Source organism: Anthonomus grandis, chromosome 3 (assembly GCF_022605725.1).
Source record: "Anthonomus grandis grandis chromosome 3, icAntGran1.3, whole genome shotgun sequence".
Taxonomy (NCBI): domain Eukaryota; kingdom Metazoa; phylum Arthropoda; class Insecta; order Coleoptera; family Curculionidae; genus Anthonomus; species Anthonomus grandis.
The window spans coordinates 14,325,107-14,344,663 of record NC_065548.1 but is presented as its reverse complement, the minus strand read 5'-3'; the positions used below and the strand labels follow the sequence as shown (position 1 = coordinate 14,344,663).

The window sequence follows — 19,557 nt, the reverse complement described above, 5'->3', positions numbered from 1 at the left end:
CAGAGTACTTAAGTCTGGTGGCCGAGGAAGCCACTTAATTGCACCCCTTTCAGCATCCTGGAAAAGTGTGATTTAAATTATTGCGCACATTTAATAAATAACGCAAAGGGACTCCGTTTTGTTGGAAATCAGTTCTTATTCATTGAAGACAGGGTTGTTCTCTATGATATTTTTTAAGTCCAAATGCATACACCTATTAAATTTTCAGAAAAAACCTTCTGGAGGTGTTGGGTATGTGTTTTTCTATTCGTTATAAATAGAAATTTTGTCGCAATATGTAGCCACTTATTGTACTCAGGGGATCATTTAACCCTCATTCCCATTTGAAAAAAATTGGGAGATGACTCACGCACTTGGAGGGTTCAGGATTTTGCTGTTTTTTGCTTCCAAATTTACTCCGCTCCGTATTATTTCTTTGCTTTTCTTATCACAGTTAATATCTTAGTGTATCTATTTTGTATTTTGTAACGCGTTTGACTTGTGTAAACCATGGCTTCTGAAAAATTCCAACAATACAACTTTTGTCAAAGTATAAAATTCTAATCCAATATGAGAAAACTGATTATATCACGAAAATATGATTTAGTCTGTAAGCAAGTGTTCTGGGGTGTTATTGGGGAGAAATATTACTTAGGGTTAACTTTTATTACATTCTTGTACTACTTTCAAGATATATTAATGATCTTACAACCCTAGAATCAAATGCAAACTTCACACTTTCTATCCATGACAGAGGGATTCTCTTAAGGATTTCATGTTGGCACAGTCCACCCTCAAAGACTTATTTTACAGATGGTTATGGTAAATAAATTCTTACCTAATAAAACAAAGACACCCAGGGTTGTTTTTTCTATCAAGGATACTCTGGCTAATAATGATAGTAGTGGAGTACAGTCGAACTCTATAAACCTCAATGCGATTAACATATTGACTAACTTAGTAGAAAAATATCCAAACATCTATATCTAGTTAGGAATCTGATATCACATGAGATTTTGCAAACGGCAACTTACTAACCAGTTTTTCACTCACCATCATACGCAATTTAGGTCTGGGGCATTTGGTAGGGACGCCAAGGTTTGCAACAGTAGGGTAAGAGAAATTTTGCAAAACTTGGATACATTGCATTTATGACTCTAAGAGTTTTGACTGTACTTTCCTTGAATATTATTGATAATCTTATCTTCGTCAAGCAGAGTGGGAAGTACTTTGGACCCACAGAGACATTCATCTTGATAGCAGGCATAAGATTGATCTTGTTCTAGCTTACTGAGAACTGAAGAGGTGTCAAACTTTATAAAAGACGAGCAGAACCTCAAATTTGATAATTATTTTTAATGGTTTAATATAACATTTTATATTTAAATTTAAAATATGAATGTTGTTTTATGAACTTACTATCTTACTAGATCTTTTCGCTGTAATACTTGCAAATGATAAAAAATAAAAATAAGCAAATTATGTATAAGTTTTCATAAAACTGTATTTTTTTAACAAGATATGAGTAAACTCTCTAAGAGACATGGACTCTAACATCTTTCTATATAGTGTTTATATCAAACATTTCATATTGTAACGAAAAATAGTTGTTGATTGCATTAAGATATCTTAATGTACCCAATTGTAACTCACCACAATATCATCTACAAACCACACTTCTCTTTAAAGTCCCAAGGAAAATCCGATATTTTGATTTGTAGATGTTGCACATAATTTTCGCCATTTGATCAAGAAGTTTAAATGATAGAACGAATTGTAATAGGATCTGTAAGACTTTTAAATATTAATTTTGAGGCAACTCATAATCGGTCAGTAATGGTTTACTTTAGTCGCATTAAGATTATTTTCAATATAGACATTCATAATGCAATTTATGTTTCTGTTTTCAGATTATTCGGCAGAAATTTTATCGGGACTTTAAAATTATAGAGTAAATGATTTTTTTTCACTTGCAACCAATTATTTGTTGGTTACATTCTTTTTTCGTGTCTGTAACTGCAGAGAGTAGTGCAAACACCACTGAACTTAGGCCTTAGTAAGCCCATTGTGCGCCATGACTCTCTGATTTTTGTTGTATTAAATAATATTTTTTTAGATAAAATATAATAAGGAATAAGCAATATTGATCAAAACAAGTCTTATATTTTTAATCACACAAGTATTGCAGGTGGAGTATCTTTAAATTTAATTGCATTAAAAATTAGATCAAACTTTTCAACCATTTTTACAATAGAAGTATATAAAAATGGTAATTTTTAAAAACCACAACATGCTCGTATAAGATTATTCATATAACCCAAAATTCTCTGAAATACCCAGAAAATATTTATACATCCTCTATCCAACGAAGCATGCTAACAAATTTTACAATTATTGGGTATTATGGCATTGCATATTCGATCGATTTAGTTCCGAATGTATTACCTTTTATCAATGAGTCAAAAAAATTTAATTTAATTTAAGAACACTTGTTAGTTTTAATTAATGGAACCATAGTTTATCACATTTTTGATCTTAATATATTCATTAATTGAATAAGTTACTGTATTAACCTTAAATTATTAAATCAATGATTTTCTGTACATATTGTACTATAATTCTGTTTAAACTTTATTTATAAGATTAGGGGCACCAACTAATTCTTATCAAGTTAAAAATCTCCACAAGAAGGGCTTTCAAAAATGTGTATAGTTCATCTTTTATAGCTTTAATGCGATTAACTCGCATACCGGGTGGGCTACGAATAACTTATTGTAAGGCAAAACTGCCAGAAATTTTTTCATTACCGAACATTCCGTATCGTATTTAAAATGGAATTTATTGCATTAATTAAGGTATTGTGAGATACCGCATTTTAGATTTTAAAATATTTTTATATTGTTTTTAAGTCAAAAGTTGGTCTCCTGGAAGTTATGCCTTGCGATACGTTTTCGGTAGGCCACACTTTATATTATTGCAAATAATTATTTCGATGTAGGAAATATTTTATAATTTTGTTAGTAATCAGATTTATTGTTAAATAGGTTTCCAAAAAGCTTTTCTAATAAAAAGTCTGGCTTGAATTATAGAAGATAAGTGATATTTTTAAGATTTTTTTCTACCATTTTTTGGGTTTGCAAGCATAAAAGTATAGTATGTAAGACTCCTTTTAGTAAAAACATGTCCACTTACAATAAGATTTATTGTTATTTTAGAATATTCGACCAAATTTAGAGTGTAAAGCAGCAATAACACCTTGTAAGATACCTTTAAAAAAAACGCTTTAATAAATAATTTGAATATCAAAAAAAAATAAAAATTGTCAAAAATAAATTAATTTTAAATGTGAATAGTTAGATAATTTTTTTGCAAAAATAATTTTCTTGATGTTGTTTAAATGGTGTAATATGGATAATTTAGAAAATAAAATTTATTAATTAATGCCAATTGTTTTTGTACTTAAAGCCCAATCCTAACTACGCTCCATCTCAAAAAGTAGCCCTCAAAAACGGTTAATTTGGTGTTTTTGTTGTCACTTCTATTGAGCTTGTCAGAATCTTAGATCAACGATTTGTTCTTAGATTCGTTCGAGTTAATAATTAGTTGCAACGGTTAGCAAGCAGCTTTAAATTTTATTCTTTTTTATTTGCCCTTCAATTTTGTTCGGAAATTATTAAAATGCTGAGATAAAATTAGAAAAGGAACACAATGAACAAGATTTTAAAAAGTTAAACCTACTTAAGACATTTTGTAATGCCGATATTGTTTGATCTGGACTAGATTATGAGATTGAAAGAGAGGCCTTAGCACTGAATATTGAGATCTCTATCAAAAAAGCAAAAACAACCACCTGAATCAATTATGCAAAGGAATAAGGAACACAAAAACAAACTTAAGAGATGTTTAAGATAATGAAGCGGATAAATTGTTCCTTCGCACCAAACTATAATGCCATCAAAGATGAGAAAGGGGTCCTACTCACAGCTAAACAATAGATAAATTGAATAGATGGAGGTAAACTGCGAAAATCTGATGACGGAGGAGGATGCGGAGGAATCACCAACACAAGTGAAACACAGTTTTGAAAAAGAAACTTACATACTTAGAAGTGAACTTCAAATAGGAATAAGAAGACGAAGGCCATAAAGCCACTGGTACAAATAATATACCCATTAAAATTATTTGGGCTCTAGGTGACATCGGAAAGGATATAATGCACCAGCTCTCTCACTGGACAAGATCAAGATATATTCCACTTCAAAAAAAAGGAGCAAGGGACTTATGCAGCTACTACTGTACAATATAACTAAATAACATATTATAGTAAAATCATCTTATAAAAAATACTAGTAAGGATAAAACCACTTCTACTACCTGAAATTCCAGAAGACAAGCAGGTTTAGTCCCAGGGCGCGGCACTAGATACTGTATTATACTGTATTATACTAGAATAAATATTGAACATTAGACAGATCACAGAAAAATTTTGAGAATTTAATATCACGACATGCATGTGCTTTATCGATTATATCAAAGCCTTTGATCTGGTAAATTGGAGGAAATTGTGGCAAATTCATATATACAGCGAATGGATTATGCGAAAGGCCACTGATAGATGGAATAGCGGTATCACTATTGGCGGAAGGAAGATTTTCAATCTGAGATATGCAGATGACACAACAAGTTTCGCTTAGTCTGAAGAGAAGCTACTAGATACAATAGAAAACATAACATAGAGGTAGATCTCAAAACAAACAGAACAAGGACAAGGTTCATGGCAATAGATAGAGGCAACAACCAAAACCAACTAACGGAAATAAATAATATAAATTTTCCTTTATGCGGGGGAGTGTTGGACTCTGGAAACTGACAAAAAGAGCATAAATGTTTCGATGGAGACGTAGGCTCAGAATTCCTTGGCCAGCTCGCAGAACAAATATGTCAATATTAGAACAATTGAATATTAAGAAAATACTATGAACCTAAGTAACAACCCGAGCAAATAATAGGCTATTTTGACGAGACTGGTAAAAATGGAGAGACATTGGCAAGACAAATTCATGATATTACTTACAATACCTGTGGCAGAGTAGCGACTAAGAAGAAGACGCCGATGTGGCACGGTCCGCTCCGATTCGCCCTATGCGTTTTCCTTTCATTTCTCTTTTCTTTTGATATGGATGACAAACCTTTATTGTCAACTATCGCATAAGGACTGTATATAGTCGCTTCGCAATGGAACGACGCTTCTGCGCGACTTGCGACTAAATGTTTGCATGGCAAGTCTCACCAGCACACAGTTTGTCAAGGATATTTTCTATACATAGTTCTCATGACGTCGAAAAATTCACGGCAGGAAGGTTAAACAAAGTCTTAAGGGAGAAGAGGTTAACCGGTAGAACTGAAGGCCCACAGCCCAGAAATGGGCTTCCTATTCCTGATATCTACATGGTCAGACCAGGATAGTTTAGAATCCAATGTGATACCTAGAAAATGTCTCAGAGTATTTCAGCAGAGAGATTCCCATTGATACAATGAGTGCTTTTTATAGACAGATGAGTAAATATGATTAGAGTATTGCTATTTTTCTGTGACAGGTCCACCCTGGATCCGTTTAGCTCCTTCTTTTTCCTTTTCTTCTTATTTTTGCTTTCCCTTAGTGTAATTCCTTATTTTACTTTTGCGACTTAATCTAATCTTTTTTGATTTTGCGAAGTAATCTAATATTACTAAGTAAATACCTATAGACACTATTAAATAAAAGTTTAGTATATAGATAAATTTAGATACTAATATTAGTACACAAAGTAAATTCAGTGGATAAGGTGATTGTCATTGTACTGTTTGCTTTGAGGTGAATACTACTAAATTTGAATGGAACTAAAAGAATAAGCAAAAAAATATTACAAAAGTTCTTGTAAATTAAATTACAGTATTTTTTTTTTATTAAAACTACTTTGGTAAAAGTAATTTATTAGTTATTTATTGTTTAAAGAAAAGTACATATGTAACCATAAATTTAAATGAAGCACACTATACTTTCTAGAATATTGGCAAGATTATAGGAAAAAGATCTTTTATAAAGTTCCATTCTGTGGCGCAGAATGATAAACGCGCTCATACAAGGTAATGTAAAATTAAACCGTGCTTACATGATAGCAAATATGAAATGAAGCTGTTCAAATAAACGATTCACATTTACTTGCTTGTACAGTGCCAGTTTTAGAAGTCGGCAACGACTGCAGCACTAGTAGTTTGTTGTATATTGTAATTAGTAATTGAGAGTAAAATGATTAATCGTTGGATGTTGACTAATAGTTAGCATTCCAACATTAATTTTTAGATCAGCCAATGTTTTAATTTTCTAGAATTTGCTTCAGAGCAAGTAGGAGATGATTTAATAGCATTTATTCCTAAATATTCATTTTTGACAACTTCACAAATTCTAAGTTTTATAGGAAATAAATAGTAGCTGGGTATCATTACAGTAAAAATGATATTAGGAGCTTTTCATGCACCTAGCATATTACGCAGTATAAGTCTACATAGTGGTCTACATAAATTTTATATTTTATTATATCACATGGATGATTAATCTTTTTACTCTGATAAAAATGACCAAAGTAAAGACAGAGTCGGAGAGAATATGATATTAAGGTATTAGACTAAGGCCTTTGATAGATGATAAGTTTTTCATTACGTATTTATTAGATAGACCGCAAATTGGAAGTTAGTGGGTTCACATCATCTACCTACATTATCTCAATTAGTGCCTCCCAGGAAAGCAATCTTGCCCTATTTTTGTTTTTGATTTTTATCAATGATATTTCCACGAGTATTGTAGTAAGTTTCTACTGTTTGCCGATTACACGAAGGTTTTTCGTTCGTCATAACAGCATGCAACTGCAAGCAGATCTTAATGAGTTTTATAAATGATGTCAAGTTAACTAACAGAAGTTAACTTAGAAATGCACTGTTTTTCATCAATCTGCTGTTTGTGGAAGTTTAGTGTTTTTCTATTTCAAATATGCAACAATCAGATTGATGCTCTAGATATCTTATTTGTATTGAATTTTACTGTTTTCGTACAAGAAGACACAATGTATTTCTTAACACTTATGGCACCAGTTTGGCCAAAACAGAGGCCATATATAGAGCAAGCAATTAATTAAATGATGTTCAGTTACAGTTTAATGTTGACCTGTTTGGCATGACTTTAAATAATTTTAATTTGAACGGACAAATCTTATGTGAATTTAAAAAGTTGTTTAAAAATTTAGTATTTCTAAGAGTATGAAAAAAACTGCTTACTGACCAAAGTTCTTATAGAGGATTTTTTTTTTAAAGTGGCCAAATGATTCCAGGTTTTGGGAATGTATACATTTCTTTACATTCATGTGTAAAAAGGTATTTTTGCTGTCAAATTGGTGTCAAAACAAATATGAGACATAATGCTTAAAGTTATTCATAAATGACTTCGGTAAACATATTTAAAAAATGTACAAGCCCATAAACGTTTCTTTATTTACTCGAATCTACTTGGAAACTGAATTTTCATATCAGCAATAACATAAGCAACCGAAGCCCAAACTGCCAATGCTTTATCCATTTGATCAGAATCAATAACATCTAGCGTATCAGCTTGAGTGTGTTGAAACCAAAACCATTTTCCATTTTCATTTAATAAACTTGTCCCGGGAATAAGAGATTTTGTCCATAAGGATATGTCCGAGCCAACGTTCTCTACATAATCTGCCCGGGTCGCATTTAGTGGTAATAATAACCTTAAAATGAATATCCGCTAATAATGCTAATATAATATGGATATTTTGTTTTCAAAACTTACTTCAGGATTTCTTTTAAGACACATCCTCCCATTGGACCAGCTGTATAGTTCAACCCCAAAGGATTCCATACGCCTTCATCATTTTCCATCACAAAAATGAAATTTTCTAAATCCGACGCATGTTTGTCGTTATACTCGTTAACTCCACAATAACATTGCTCTTCACCAGTGAAAATTAATGATCTGAAATATGTTTAGTAGAAAAGCAAACTATTATTTGTAATTTAAAAAAATTGCGTACCTAACAGTTCTTCTTGGTTTTAATCCAAGCTCTTTTAGAACTTTTAAGGCATAAAGAGACATGAATATACCACCTCCGTCGTCCATTGAACCGGTTCCAGCATCCCAGCTATCCGAGTGAGCTGTGACAGCGACAATTTTATCAGGATACTCAGCACCTGTCAAATCTGCTATTACATTTCGCGATGTTGAGTTACTCAGAGTTTCCGTTGAAACATTAAGGTGAATAATTATTTTATTTCCCCGATCCTAATAAAACAGTATAAAATTTTAAAAAACTTGTATCAAAAATGCTTAAGACCGCAAGACGGGTCTTATAGAATATGTATAGACATGATCTTGGTCACTTAAAGTGTAAAGATAGAGAAAAAGAGGTTTTGGGGTAATGTATCAGCGATTGCTTACTTTGACCGCGACTACGACTACGACGTATTACATTTCTGTCAACTCAACTATGACAGTAACCTACCTATAATAACTTCTAACAAAGTCGACTGTTATTGACTACTTTATTAACTTGACTTCAGAAGAAAAGAGTGGTAGCATAAACCAAAGGTTTTGCATTGGTCCTTAGTAATCAATTCCAAAAATAACTTTGAAAAATCGACGGGTTGGAAAAACCTTCTCCAGAAAATATTTGAAGAATGATTAATAAGGTCTTAATAGAGCTTTAGGGCGATAAAATGCGGTGTGTGGTGCGGAAACAACATCGACTCCCCTTAGCTAAGTTCTTTAAGCGTCGTGTTTTTTTTTTGTTAACATTAATATTTTATTATATTTTACGATCAGTTAAAATCAGCTCTTCTCCAAAGCAAATAATGATTCATCTCTTTATAGTAGTAATTTTATAATTATTTTAAGTGGTGTTCAATTTACAAACATAATGGCAGACGTTGGTCGACGATCACTCGAGATAAAAAAAGGTAACGAGGGTAAGAAAGACTATGGTCAATTGCAGTTATTTTGGCATTGAGAGCAGATGTCATTGGGCAGTCGCCCAATGACAACGGGGTGAGGTGAGGGCTGCGGAAACTTGAAGTGTGTTTAAAAAAAAACTTTCATTTTAAGAATCTAAATAAAATTGGCGATTCACTAGACTTCATCATAAGTATTTTCCACTAGGTTGCGCGCCAGGTGGAGTTTTCTACAAAAAAAAAACCAGATGGTGGACAAATCATATTGTAATGACTAATAGACACAGAATACACATAGATCTAAAATGTTATTACTTCTACTAAACAGGCTTAATTTGCTTGGCTTAGTTTAGCCTACGTGTGGTCTTAAAACTGAATAGTACTGCTTGAGTTATTCAGATTTATCTAAAGATAGTTATGTTTAAAATATTTCAGAGCAGAATCTGAAAACTGATTAAATTATTATAGTAAATTTTAAAAAACCCTGACGCGAGGAAAATTCTGTTATTTTTACTATATTTTACTATATTTCAAATTGCCCCGATTATTTTTCGAAAAATCTACCTGTTCGGAAAAGTAAGGCTGATAATATTTGGACAAAGTCTATTTGTTTCAACTATATAGACTTTGATATGGAAGTTATGTATTGCCACATATTTCTATAATTTTAAAGGTGAAAGAATGAAAATTCACATATTGTATCTCCTGATAAATTTGCATTTTTATATACACTGCTAAATGGTATGCATCACTCGCTCAGGCCTTTCTATAGGAGGTGTTGGTTTATGTTAACAACCGGCATAGCTTAATTTAATATTTTTCAACGTAATTTTATTTCAATTTATAGATTGATCGGGTGATATATTATTGTGTACATTTTTTATGTTGGGGTATCGGTTTTTGTGCTATGAATAAAAAATTAAAGAAATGGCACCTGTTTAACTAACTTTTGACAGGATATTTGCCGGAAATCAAAATACGACAGAGCACGAAAGACAGGTATAAAATATCTCAAATCCAAAAAATAATTTATTTTTTTTAAATATGTTTGAATAATAAAAAATAAAATGTATGAATATATATTGTATGCTATGTCGTACGTCTGCCATTGATTATATCGCGTTTTTTTTCATTTAATTAAAATCAATTAATGCAAATAATTTAAAAATCAATAATTTATTACCTGCATGCGTTGTAGCATATGAGCATCTTCTACAGAAATACAAAGTGCAGGAATTTTCGTGACATTATTACGATAAGTTTGTTGGCCTGTATATAGAGTTCTCATCGAAAAGGGGGTTAAGGATCTTACTAGTGAGGCGACAGCGCCTTTTTTTGATGCCTCGGTCGCTCCTTTGCTTCTATAATCATAATCGTGGTCATAGTTAACCCAATCCTAAAATATTATGAATGATAAGGAGTGTGAAATTTCGCGAAGAAGCATAGTGAATTTCACACATCAATAGTCAATACAACCCAATTTTTTTAATAGTGAAGAAATAGTCCATACTTGCAATGGAGTCGTAGTTTAAGGTAAAACGAAAATACTGCAGTCTCCCTCCACTTATTTATTAAACATTCAGTTATTAAAAATTCTCGACATGTTTCGGACACAGTGGTGTCCATCATCAGGGGATACTAAACGGAAATAGTTCCGAACAAAAGACAAGCAAACACACAAAAAACTTTAAAAATTAATATAAGGTACACTTACAAAGGTTTAAAATTCGTATCAGATATACGCCCCATAGTCTTATTGTTTTTTCCCTTTATTATTGTTTTATTAATTCTATTTTACGCACAAATTTTTTATTTTGTGCGTAAAATATCGAAGTAGTAGAATACTTAATGCCAAAATAGAACCATGGGGAATATTTATTTAAAGCATAAATGAGGCACCCTGCAGCATCAGGGTTCTAATGTTATAAAATTATGGAGTGTGATAAAATTAAAATTATGATTAATATGACAAAAATTCAAGACTACGTGGGAATGCTCATAAGAAAGAATTTTGTCTCGTTATCTGAAGACGTCACTTTTCGTAAACAGCTACTTGCCATTATTCAACTATGGAAGGTTGAAGTCCCGATATATGCGCTAATTATGGTAATTATAATTGTGGCTTTCGGAAGTCCAGAGGGTGCACAGACAACATTTTTACACTAATGATGTCTGCTCAGTTCCATCTGCGTCTTAGAGGCAAAAAGTTTATGCACTTTTTATTGATTTTAAAACAGCCTCTCACTCACTTTCACATGATTTTTTGTGGCAGAAACTTTACACGTTTGGGTTGTCAGCATCAGTTATTTCCATTCCATTCAGTTGATTGTGACAATTTTTGGGTAAAAAGTAGCAACAAGCTTACCAGGGAGTTTCCGGTGTCGGTAGGAGTTCTACAGGGGGAAACTTTAAGCCTTTTTATTCTTACTATTTTTAAGTGACTTTGAACAATTTTCTGGAGGTTGGGGACTCAATAGTATTGATATTGATAGTATTTCTGACATCCTTGTTTTACTATACTGCAATGATGCAGTTATGCTATCCCACTCTGAAGTAGACGCAAAGCGAAAATTACTGGTTCTTGAAGATTACACAAATCAAAACCGGCTTACTGTAAATTTAAATAAAACCAGAATAATTATGTATTTTGCTATTTATGGTGGAGGACACCGCACTTAAAGGTAAACAAGCTATTCGGGGTATTATGGCCAAGTCCACCAGTTGGTCGGCAAAGATGACACTCTATAATTTACTTGTTCTAAGTGTCCTACTTAGTAATGCTGAATTTGGAGTTTGCGCTACATTGAGGTTTTGGAACGTGCACAGGTCAGTTTTTTCAAAAAATTCTTTTTTCTGCCTGCTAATACACCTGATAGCATTGTGTGTCTAGAATTTCGAGTAACACGCCTTTCTTTATTTATTTTTAAATTAGCTATTAATTGGCTAATCAAACTTTTATCTATGAAACCCTCCAGATACCCACAAAAATGCTATAAGAGATAGGTGGAACTTGAAAACGCTGACCTTTCGTGTAATTGGATTCAGCAAATAAAGAATTTATTTTTTTCAAAAATTGATTTTGGCTTGCCATTCATATCATTACCGAGTACCTACCTAAAAAAGAATAGTTTTGTTTTTGGATTAAGTTAAACAGGTTTGTGTTCAAAAAGACCTTAAGTTTGGATCTGCTTCAGCATTTCCCCTTTTTTATAGCTGTTTTTTAAACGTCCAGAAGCCAAAAACCTATTTACAATTTAAGGGAAGTATTTAAAGTTTTTCTGCCAAGTCCGAACTGCCAATTGCGGTTTTTTTAAGGCTACTTTTGATGGATTTTGACAATGTGTGCACTATATGTAACGCAAATGTATAGCAGACCTTTCAGCGCATATTTTTTGAGTACATCACTCTTTGTCAGGGTCTAGTTTAACAACATAATACCTCAAAAAGTTAAAGCTATTGTACACTACTTCTTAAATATTCTCCGACTTAGAGGCTTTATAATTAATGACTAACTTTGTTTTTTTGGCATTGATTTATTGGTGTTAGTGCGTAAGTTGTATTATTTTTCTCCTGACTAAAACTTATATGATCAATAAGTATTATTTTGTTTTCCTTATGATAAATGTAATATGGTTTGGGTTTATGTTATTATATACTGTTGTATAATTAGGTTAACGATTAGTTTTATAGCTTATGACTATAGCCAATTTTTTACCTTACCGTTTTAGTTTTTTATATTATGTAATTCTGCGTCATTATCTATTTTATGACTGTAAATTTTGTAACGGTTTTCTTTGTAATGCCTATACTCTATTGCTATAAGTATATTTGTATTACTTTAGAAGAAATAAAATTCTATTGTCTATTGTCAACCAAAAAAGATAATCTTATTAATCAGATGCCAAGGGAATAAAGGTTTGTCCATCTGCAAAAAATTGTAATTACGCGCTGCATGTCAAAATAACAGAGAAAAATTTTTCAAAATATTAGTATTTTTTTTGTATAATTAATAATTTCTAACATGATTCACGAGGTCATCTAAATGAAGTTAATCTCTGTTGAACTATGTCTATGTGGACTACTATAAAGAACTACCAATGATGTATCACTTAAAATACAATAACTCAGCATCTAGTAGACCAATTTGACTGAGAGTACGAAGCACATTTGGCTATTAACGCCACTCGAAGCGATTATTTTAAATAGAGCATGTTTACTGCGAAACATACTTTGCATATCGTCCATCAGAAGGGAAAAAAAACTATGTGAGCTCAAACCACCTTAAAGGTGACAATATTTTATTTGCGAGAGATATGAGATATTATTTTTATTACTTAATAGTTTTCTTAACTCGTGTCTTTCCAAACCAATCCGAACTTTACACCAGATACTTTAAATAAATACGTGCACCTTTAAGTGAAGAATATCCACCAACAAGTGCTATAGAAGTGTTACTTTATTAAAATCCTTTGTATATCTACCTACGGATTGAGAAACTGAACACCATATTTAGGCTGTAATACATAGGCATCTAATAGCATTTTACCTAGAATTATGATAAGGATAGAATCAACACAGGTAGATATTGAACAAAAGATGGATGTCCTTCCAGATCAATAAGTTTGCTCTGTAAGAATAGCATCTCAAAAACCATTAAAATCAATGACTAATTAACGAATTTACTTCAAATTTAACCTACTCAAATAGGTACCTGATTATAGACAATGATTTTTCCTTCAACCTCTCCTCTACTTTTATTGTTTAGTTCGTCAAAAGATTTAACGACCATAACTTCTGCTGTTATTCCATTTTTTCCCGTACCTACAGAACTGCCCAAAGCTACTACTGGAAGTTCGGCATTCCTCGGAGATAATAGTTCACCATATTCCTTTAGCCTTTAAAACAATTTTTATATGTAACTCAGAATTATACGTAAGTGCTCATAAATACCTTCTCCACCTTGGTACAGTGACATTTTCAGCATGTACATTATGCATTTCATATTGGTTCATCAAATTTAATAAATAGTCAATGGAATGTTCTAAGTTTTCTGTGCCCGTTAACCTAGATCCAAATGTATCAGTAAATAGTGCTAAATCTTGAAATACTTTTCCCTTAAAACATGTTTTCATAATGAGTTCAATGCGAATTTTTTATAAAATTTATATTACCTTAAATTCTCCTTTGGTAATAAAATCGATAATGGAATTTACAACATTTTGGTACGATTGAATGTCTCGAATAATTTCTTGATTTAAATTGCATTCTTGAATGGTCTCCCTATTAGGGGCTGTAGTTGCTGTATTAAAAAAACCCAAAACCAAGGCAAGAATAAAATAACAGTATACCGACTGCATTGTAAGAGATTTACAATGTAAAATGATAAGTAATTATCGACTTTTATGATAATTCTTGATATTATTGTATCAGTACTTAACTTAATAACCAGCACTTCAAATAATTGTAATCATAGATATAAATGTATATACTTAATTTTTATTTAAGAAAAGTTTGCAGTATCAGTCAGTGCTGATTAACTGATAAAAAGTATATTAAATTATTTTCTTAAGCCCATCCCGTTTAAAAAGTTAGGATAGGTATATGTTAAATAATAATAGTAATCTTTCACTTTCCAAGGGCATTTCTTCCTAATGCCTTGAAGATACAAAAAATGACTTCGAAAGCTTGGTAAACATAAAATATCATTTTGAATCATAAGAGAAAATTAACTTGTTTAAGTTAAGGTAGCTCCTATACAATTAATAATAATTTGCTAAATATTAAAGATCTAAGAATGTTTAAAAAATATTAATTTATAATATTTAATGTTAAAGAAAAGAAGCTTCTCAATGATATTTACTTAAATACATACTACTGTAAATAATCAATATAGGTACATGTAAATTGCTTTTAAAGACTATACCTATCAATCAGACTTCAAGCCGCTCCTATTTTATTGATTGTAACACATCTAATAAAATTAAATTATAATAAATCTATGGTAAAGAAAATCATCAGCTTTTATAATATGAAACTAAAAGCAATAAAATCGTTTGTTAAGTTTCAAAATATAATATATTTTTGCAAAGCTTCAATCTTCTGGTCAAAGACAGTTAATATAAACAATAGCAATCAAACTTTTATTTATGAAACCCTCCAGACACCCACAAATCTGCTATAAGAGATAGCTGGAACTTGAAAGCTCTGACCTTTCGTGTAATTGCATTCAGCAAATAAAGAATTTTTTTTTTTCAAAAATTGATTTTGGCTTGCCATTTATATCATTACCGAGTACCTACCTAAAAAAGAATAGTTTTGTTTTTGGATTAAGTTAAACAGGTTTGTGTTCAAAAAGACCTTAAGTTTGGATCTGCTTCAGCATTTCCTCTTTTTTATAGCTGTTTTTTAAACGTCCAGAAGCCAAAAACCTATTTACAATTTAAGGGAAGTATTTAAAGTTTCTCTGCCAAGTCCGAACTGCCAATTGCGGTTTTTTTAAGGCTACTTTTGATGGATTTTGACAATGTGTGCACTATATGTAACGCAAATGTATAGCAGACCTTTCAGCACATATTTTTTGAGCGCATCACTCTTTGTCAGGGTCTAGTTTAACAACATAATACCTCAAAAGTTAAAGCTGTTGTACACTACTTCTTAAATATTCTCCGACTTAGAGGCTTTATAATTATTGACTAACTTTGTTTTTTTGGCATTGATTTATTGGTGTTAGTGCGTAAGTTGTATTATTTTTCTCCTGACTAAAACTTATATGATCAATAATTATTATTTTGTTTTTCTTATGATAAATGTAATATGGTTTGGGTTTATGTTATTATATACTGTTGTATAATTAGGTTAACGATTAGTTTTATAGCTTATGACTATAGCCAATTTTTTACCTTACTGTTTTAGTTTTTTATATTATGTAATTCTGCGTCATTATCTATTTTATGACTGTAAATTTTTTTAACGGTTTTCCTTGTAATGCCTGTACTCTATTGCTATAAGTATATTTGTATTACTTTAGAAGAAATAAAATTCTATTGTCTATTGTCAACCAAAAAAGATAATATAAATAAAATCTTATTAATCAGATGCCAAGGGAATAAATATTTGTCCATCTGCAAAAAATTGTAATTATGCGCTGCATGTCAAAATAATAAAGAAAAATTTTCCAAAATATTAGTATTTTTTTTGTATAATTAATAATTTCTAACATGATTCACGAGGTCATCTAAATGAAGTTAATCTCTGTTGATCTATGTCTATGTGGACTACTATAAAGAACTGCCAATGATGTATCACTTAATATACAATAACTCAGCATCTAGTAGACTAATTTGACTGAGAGTATGGAGCACATTTGGCTATTAACGCCACTCGAAGCAATTATATTAAATAGAGCATGTTTACTGAGAAACATACTTTGCATATCGTCCATCAGAAGGAAAAAAAAAACTATGTGAGGTCAAACCACCTTAAAGGTGACAATATTTTCCTTGCGAGAGATATGAGATATTATTTTTATTACTCCATAGTTTTCTTAACTCGCGTCTTTCTAAACCAAATCCAAACTTTACACCAGAAACTTTGAATTAATACGTGCACCTTTAAGTGAAGAATATCCACCAACAAGTGCTATAGAAGTGTTACTTTATTAAAATCCCTTGTATATCTACCTAAGGATTGAGAAACTGAAAACCATATTTAGGCTGTAATACATAGGCATCTAATAGCATTTTACCTAGAATTATGATAAGGATAGAATCAACACAGGTAGATATTGAACAAAAGATGGATGTCCTTCGAGCTCAATAAGGTTGCTCTGTAAGAATAACATCCCAGAAACCAATTAAATGACTAATTAACGAATTTACTTGAAATTTAACCTACTCAAATAGGTACCTGATTATAGACAATGATTTTTCCTTCAACCTCTCCTCTACTTTTATTGTTTAGTTCGTCAAAAGATTTAACGACCATTACTTCTGCTGTTATTCCATTTTTTCCCGTACCTACAGAACTGCCCAAAGCTACTACTGGAAGTTCGGCATTCCTCGGAGATAATAGTTCACCATATTCCTTTAGCCTTTAAAACAATTTTTATATGTAACTCAGAATTATACGTAAGTGCTCATAAATACCTTCTCCACCTTGGTACAGTGACATTTTCAGCATGTACATTATGCATTTCATATTGGTTCATCAAATTTAATAAATAGTCAATGGAGTGTTCTAAGTTTTCTGTGCCCGTTAACCTAGATCCAAATGTATCAGTAAATAGTGCTAAATCTTGAAATACTTTTCCCTTAAAACATGTTTTCATAATGAGTTCAATGCGAATTTTTTATAAAATTTATATTACCTTAAATTCTCCTTTGGTAATAAAATCGATAATAGACTTTACAACATTTTGGTACGATTGAATGTCTCGAATAATTTCTTGATTTAAATTGCATTCTTGAATGGTCTCCCTATTAGGGGCTGTAGTTGCTGTATTAAAAAAACCCAAAACCAAGGCAAGAATAAAATAACAGTATACCGACTGCATTGTAAGAGATTTACAATGTAAAATGATAAGTAATTATCGACTTTTATGATAATTCTTGATATTATTGTATCAGTACTTAACTTAATAACCAGCACTTCAAATAATTGTAAGCATAGATATAAATGTATAGACTTAATTTTTATTTAAGAAAAGTTTGCAGTATCAGTCAGTGCTGATTAACTGATAAAAATTATATTATTTTCCTAAGCCTATCCCGTTTAAGAAGTTAGGATAGGTATATGTTAAATAATAATAGTAATCTTTCACTTTCCAAGGACATTTCTTCCTAATGCCTTGAAGAGACAAAAAATTACTTCAAAAGCTTGGTAAACATAAAAGATCATTTCGAATCATAAGAGAAACTTAACTTGTTTAAGTTAAGGTAGCTCCTATACAATTAATAATAATTTGCTAAATATTAAAGATCTAAGAATGTTTAAAAAATATTAATTTATAATATTTAATGTTAAAGAAAGAAAGCTTTTTAATTATATTTAGATACATACTACTGTAAATAATCAATATAGGTAAATTGCTTTTAAAGACTATACCTATCATCATTATCAGACTTCAAGCCGCTCCTATTTTATTGATTGGAACACATCTAATAAAATTAAATTTTAATAAATCTATGGTGAAGAAAAACATCAGCTTAAGCTTTTTTTAAAGCAATAAAATCGTTTGATGAGTTTCAAAATATTAACATTTTTGCAAAGCTTCAATTTCCTGAGCAAGGGCAGTTAATATAAACAATAGCAATCAGACAACTAGAAAATAAAGAAAGATCTGTTACATAGACTGCTCAAGGATCAATCAAAGCTCAAAGACAAACTTGGATAAAATTATGGTACAGTGTTCCAGGCAGAAGTTGACGCCATTCAACATTATGCCTATGGTAAGTATGATAAAATATGCTAAAACACGAGATCTGAAAAAAAAGTCTTTTTTCGTACACGGTGTGCCTGCTTTTTTTGCTCGTTTTACGCTTTTTGAATTTTAATTTCTAATATCCAGAGATTTCCTATTTAAACTAAAGAAAACACAATATTAGAACCAACATAATATATCAAATCTTATTGCATAGTTTAGTGTAGAGTTGCAGTTGTGGATGTGTTTATAACTGTGTTTTTTTGAGAAAAATATCATCTAAGCAAACTTATATATTACCATTTTAGGAGTTATTATATGTTTCTTCTTAAAATTATGTGCTCTGTTCGATTTACATAAAAAATTATTTAACTCTGTTATAAAATACACAAATTAAAATATAGGGACCAGAAAATAGTATATACAGTTAATCAATAATAATTTGAATAATGTATTGTCCTCACCACCAATACTGAAACATCCAGTATAATCATTTTTGGTGGTAGAATTAAATAGGTAAAATACTTAATAAATCATTGAGAGATTATCATAAAATATATTGGTAATAAATATGAAGCATATTACCAACAGTAGAATACTTATTTAAATGTTTATGATTGAAAAATATCAATGGAAAACAGTCAGGATATTAAAATATGTTGAATAGTGCTCAAAAACTGAATGGAAAATTAGGAAAAAATTACCTCAAATATCAGGAAGTAATGAAAATTTATTTTAAGACCTTAAGACTGCTGAAAACTGCTTCAATTGCCTGGAAAATTAGAAAAAATCACCCGAGTAGCGTAAACTAAATAAAAATGTATTCCAGGAGCTTGAGGAAGGTGAAAAACCACTTCAATTACCTGGAAAACTGAGGAAAATACCCGAAATACCTGAAAGAAATAAAAATTTGTGCCAGGATCTTAAAGCACGTGAAAAACCTCTTCAACTATGTGGAAACTGAAAAAAATAACGGCAACTACCCGGAAAAAATGAAAATCTATTCTAGGAACTTGAAACGCCTCAAAAACCACTTCAATTGTCGCGAAAATTGGGAAAAAATACCCAAATTCTGTGAAATAAATACAATTTTATTCTATGAGCATAGGAAACTCAAAAGATAAAATAAAGACCAAGGAAAAGTCTGGGATTCAATTTTC

At 31.1% G+C, this 19,557-nt stretch overlaps 1 protein-coding gene across 4 annotated transcripts; it reads right to left on the bottom strand.

Annotated features, from left to right (window-relative positions):
- Positions 1–7,484: 7,484 nt before the first annotated feature.
- LOC126733844 (carboxypeptidase Q-like) lies at positions 7,485–17,563 on the bottom strand. 4 transcript variants are annotated; one of them, XM_050437267.1, is made up of 7 exons: positions 17,345–17,563; positions 13,930–14,093; positions 13,691–13,874; positions 10,163–10,375; positions 8,067–8,314; positions 7,826–8,008; positions 7,485–7,763 (listed from the first exon to the last, which is right to left on the bottom strand). In XM_050437267.1, the coding sequence occupies exons 1-7, from the start codon at positions 17,528–17,530 to the stop codon at positions 7,505–7,507; spliced, it is 1,437 nt and encodes a 478-aa protein (XP_050293224.1). In that variant the 5' UTR covers positions 17,531–17,563; the 3' UTR covers positions 7,485–7,504. The 4 variants fall into 4 exon arrangements, with proteins under 4 accessions (XP_050293224.1, XP_050293222.1, XP_050293221.1 ...); XM_050437265.1 differs by lacking the exon at positions 13,930–14,093 and adding an exon at positions 17,124–17,287 and having other exon boundaries at positions 17,345–17,562; XM_050437264.1 differs by lacking the exons at positions 13,691–13,874; positions 13,930–14,093 and adding exons at positions 16,885–17,068; positions 17,124–17,287 and having other exon boundaries at positions 17,345–17,561.
- Positions 17,564–19,557: the final 1,994 nt, after the last annotated feature.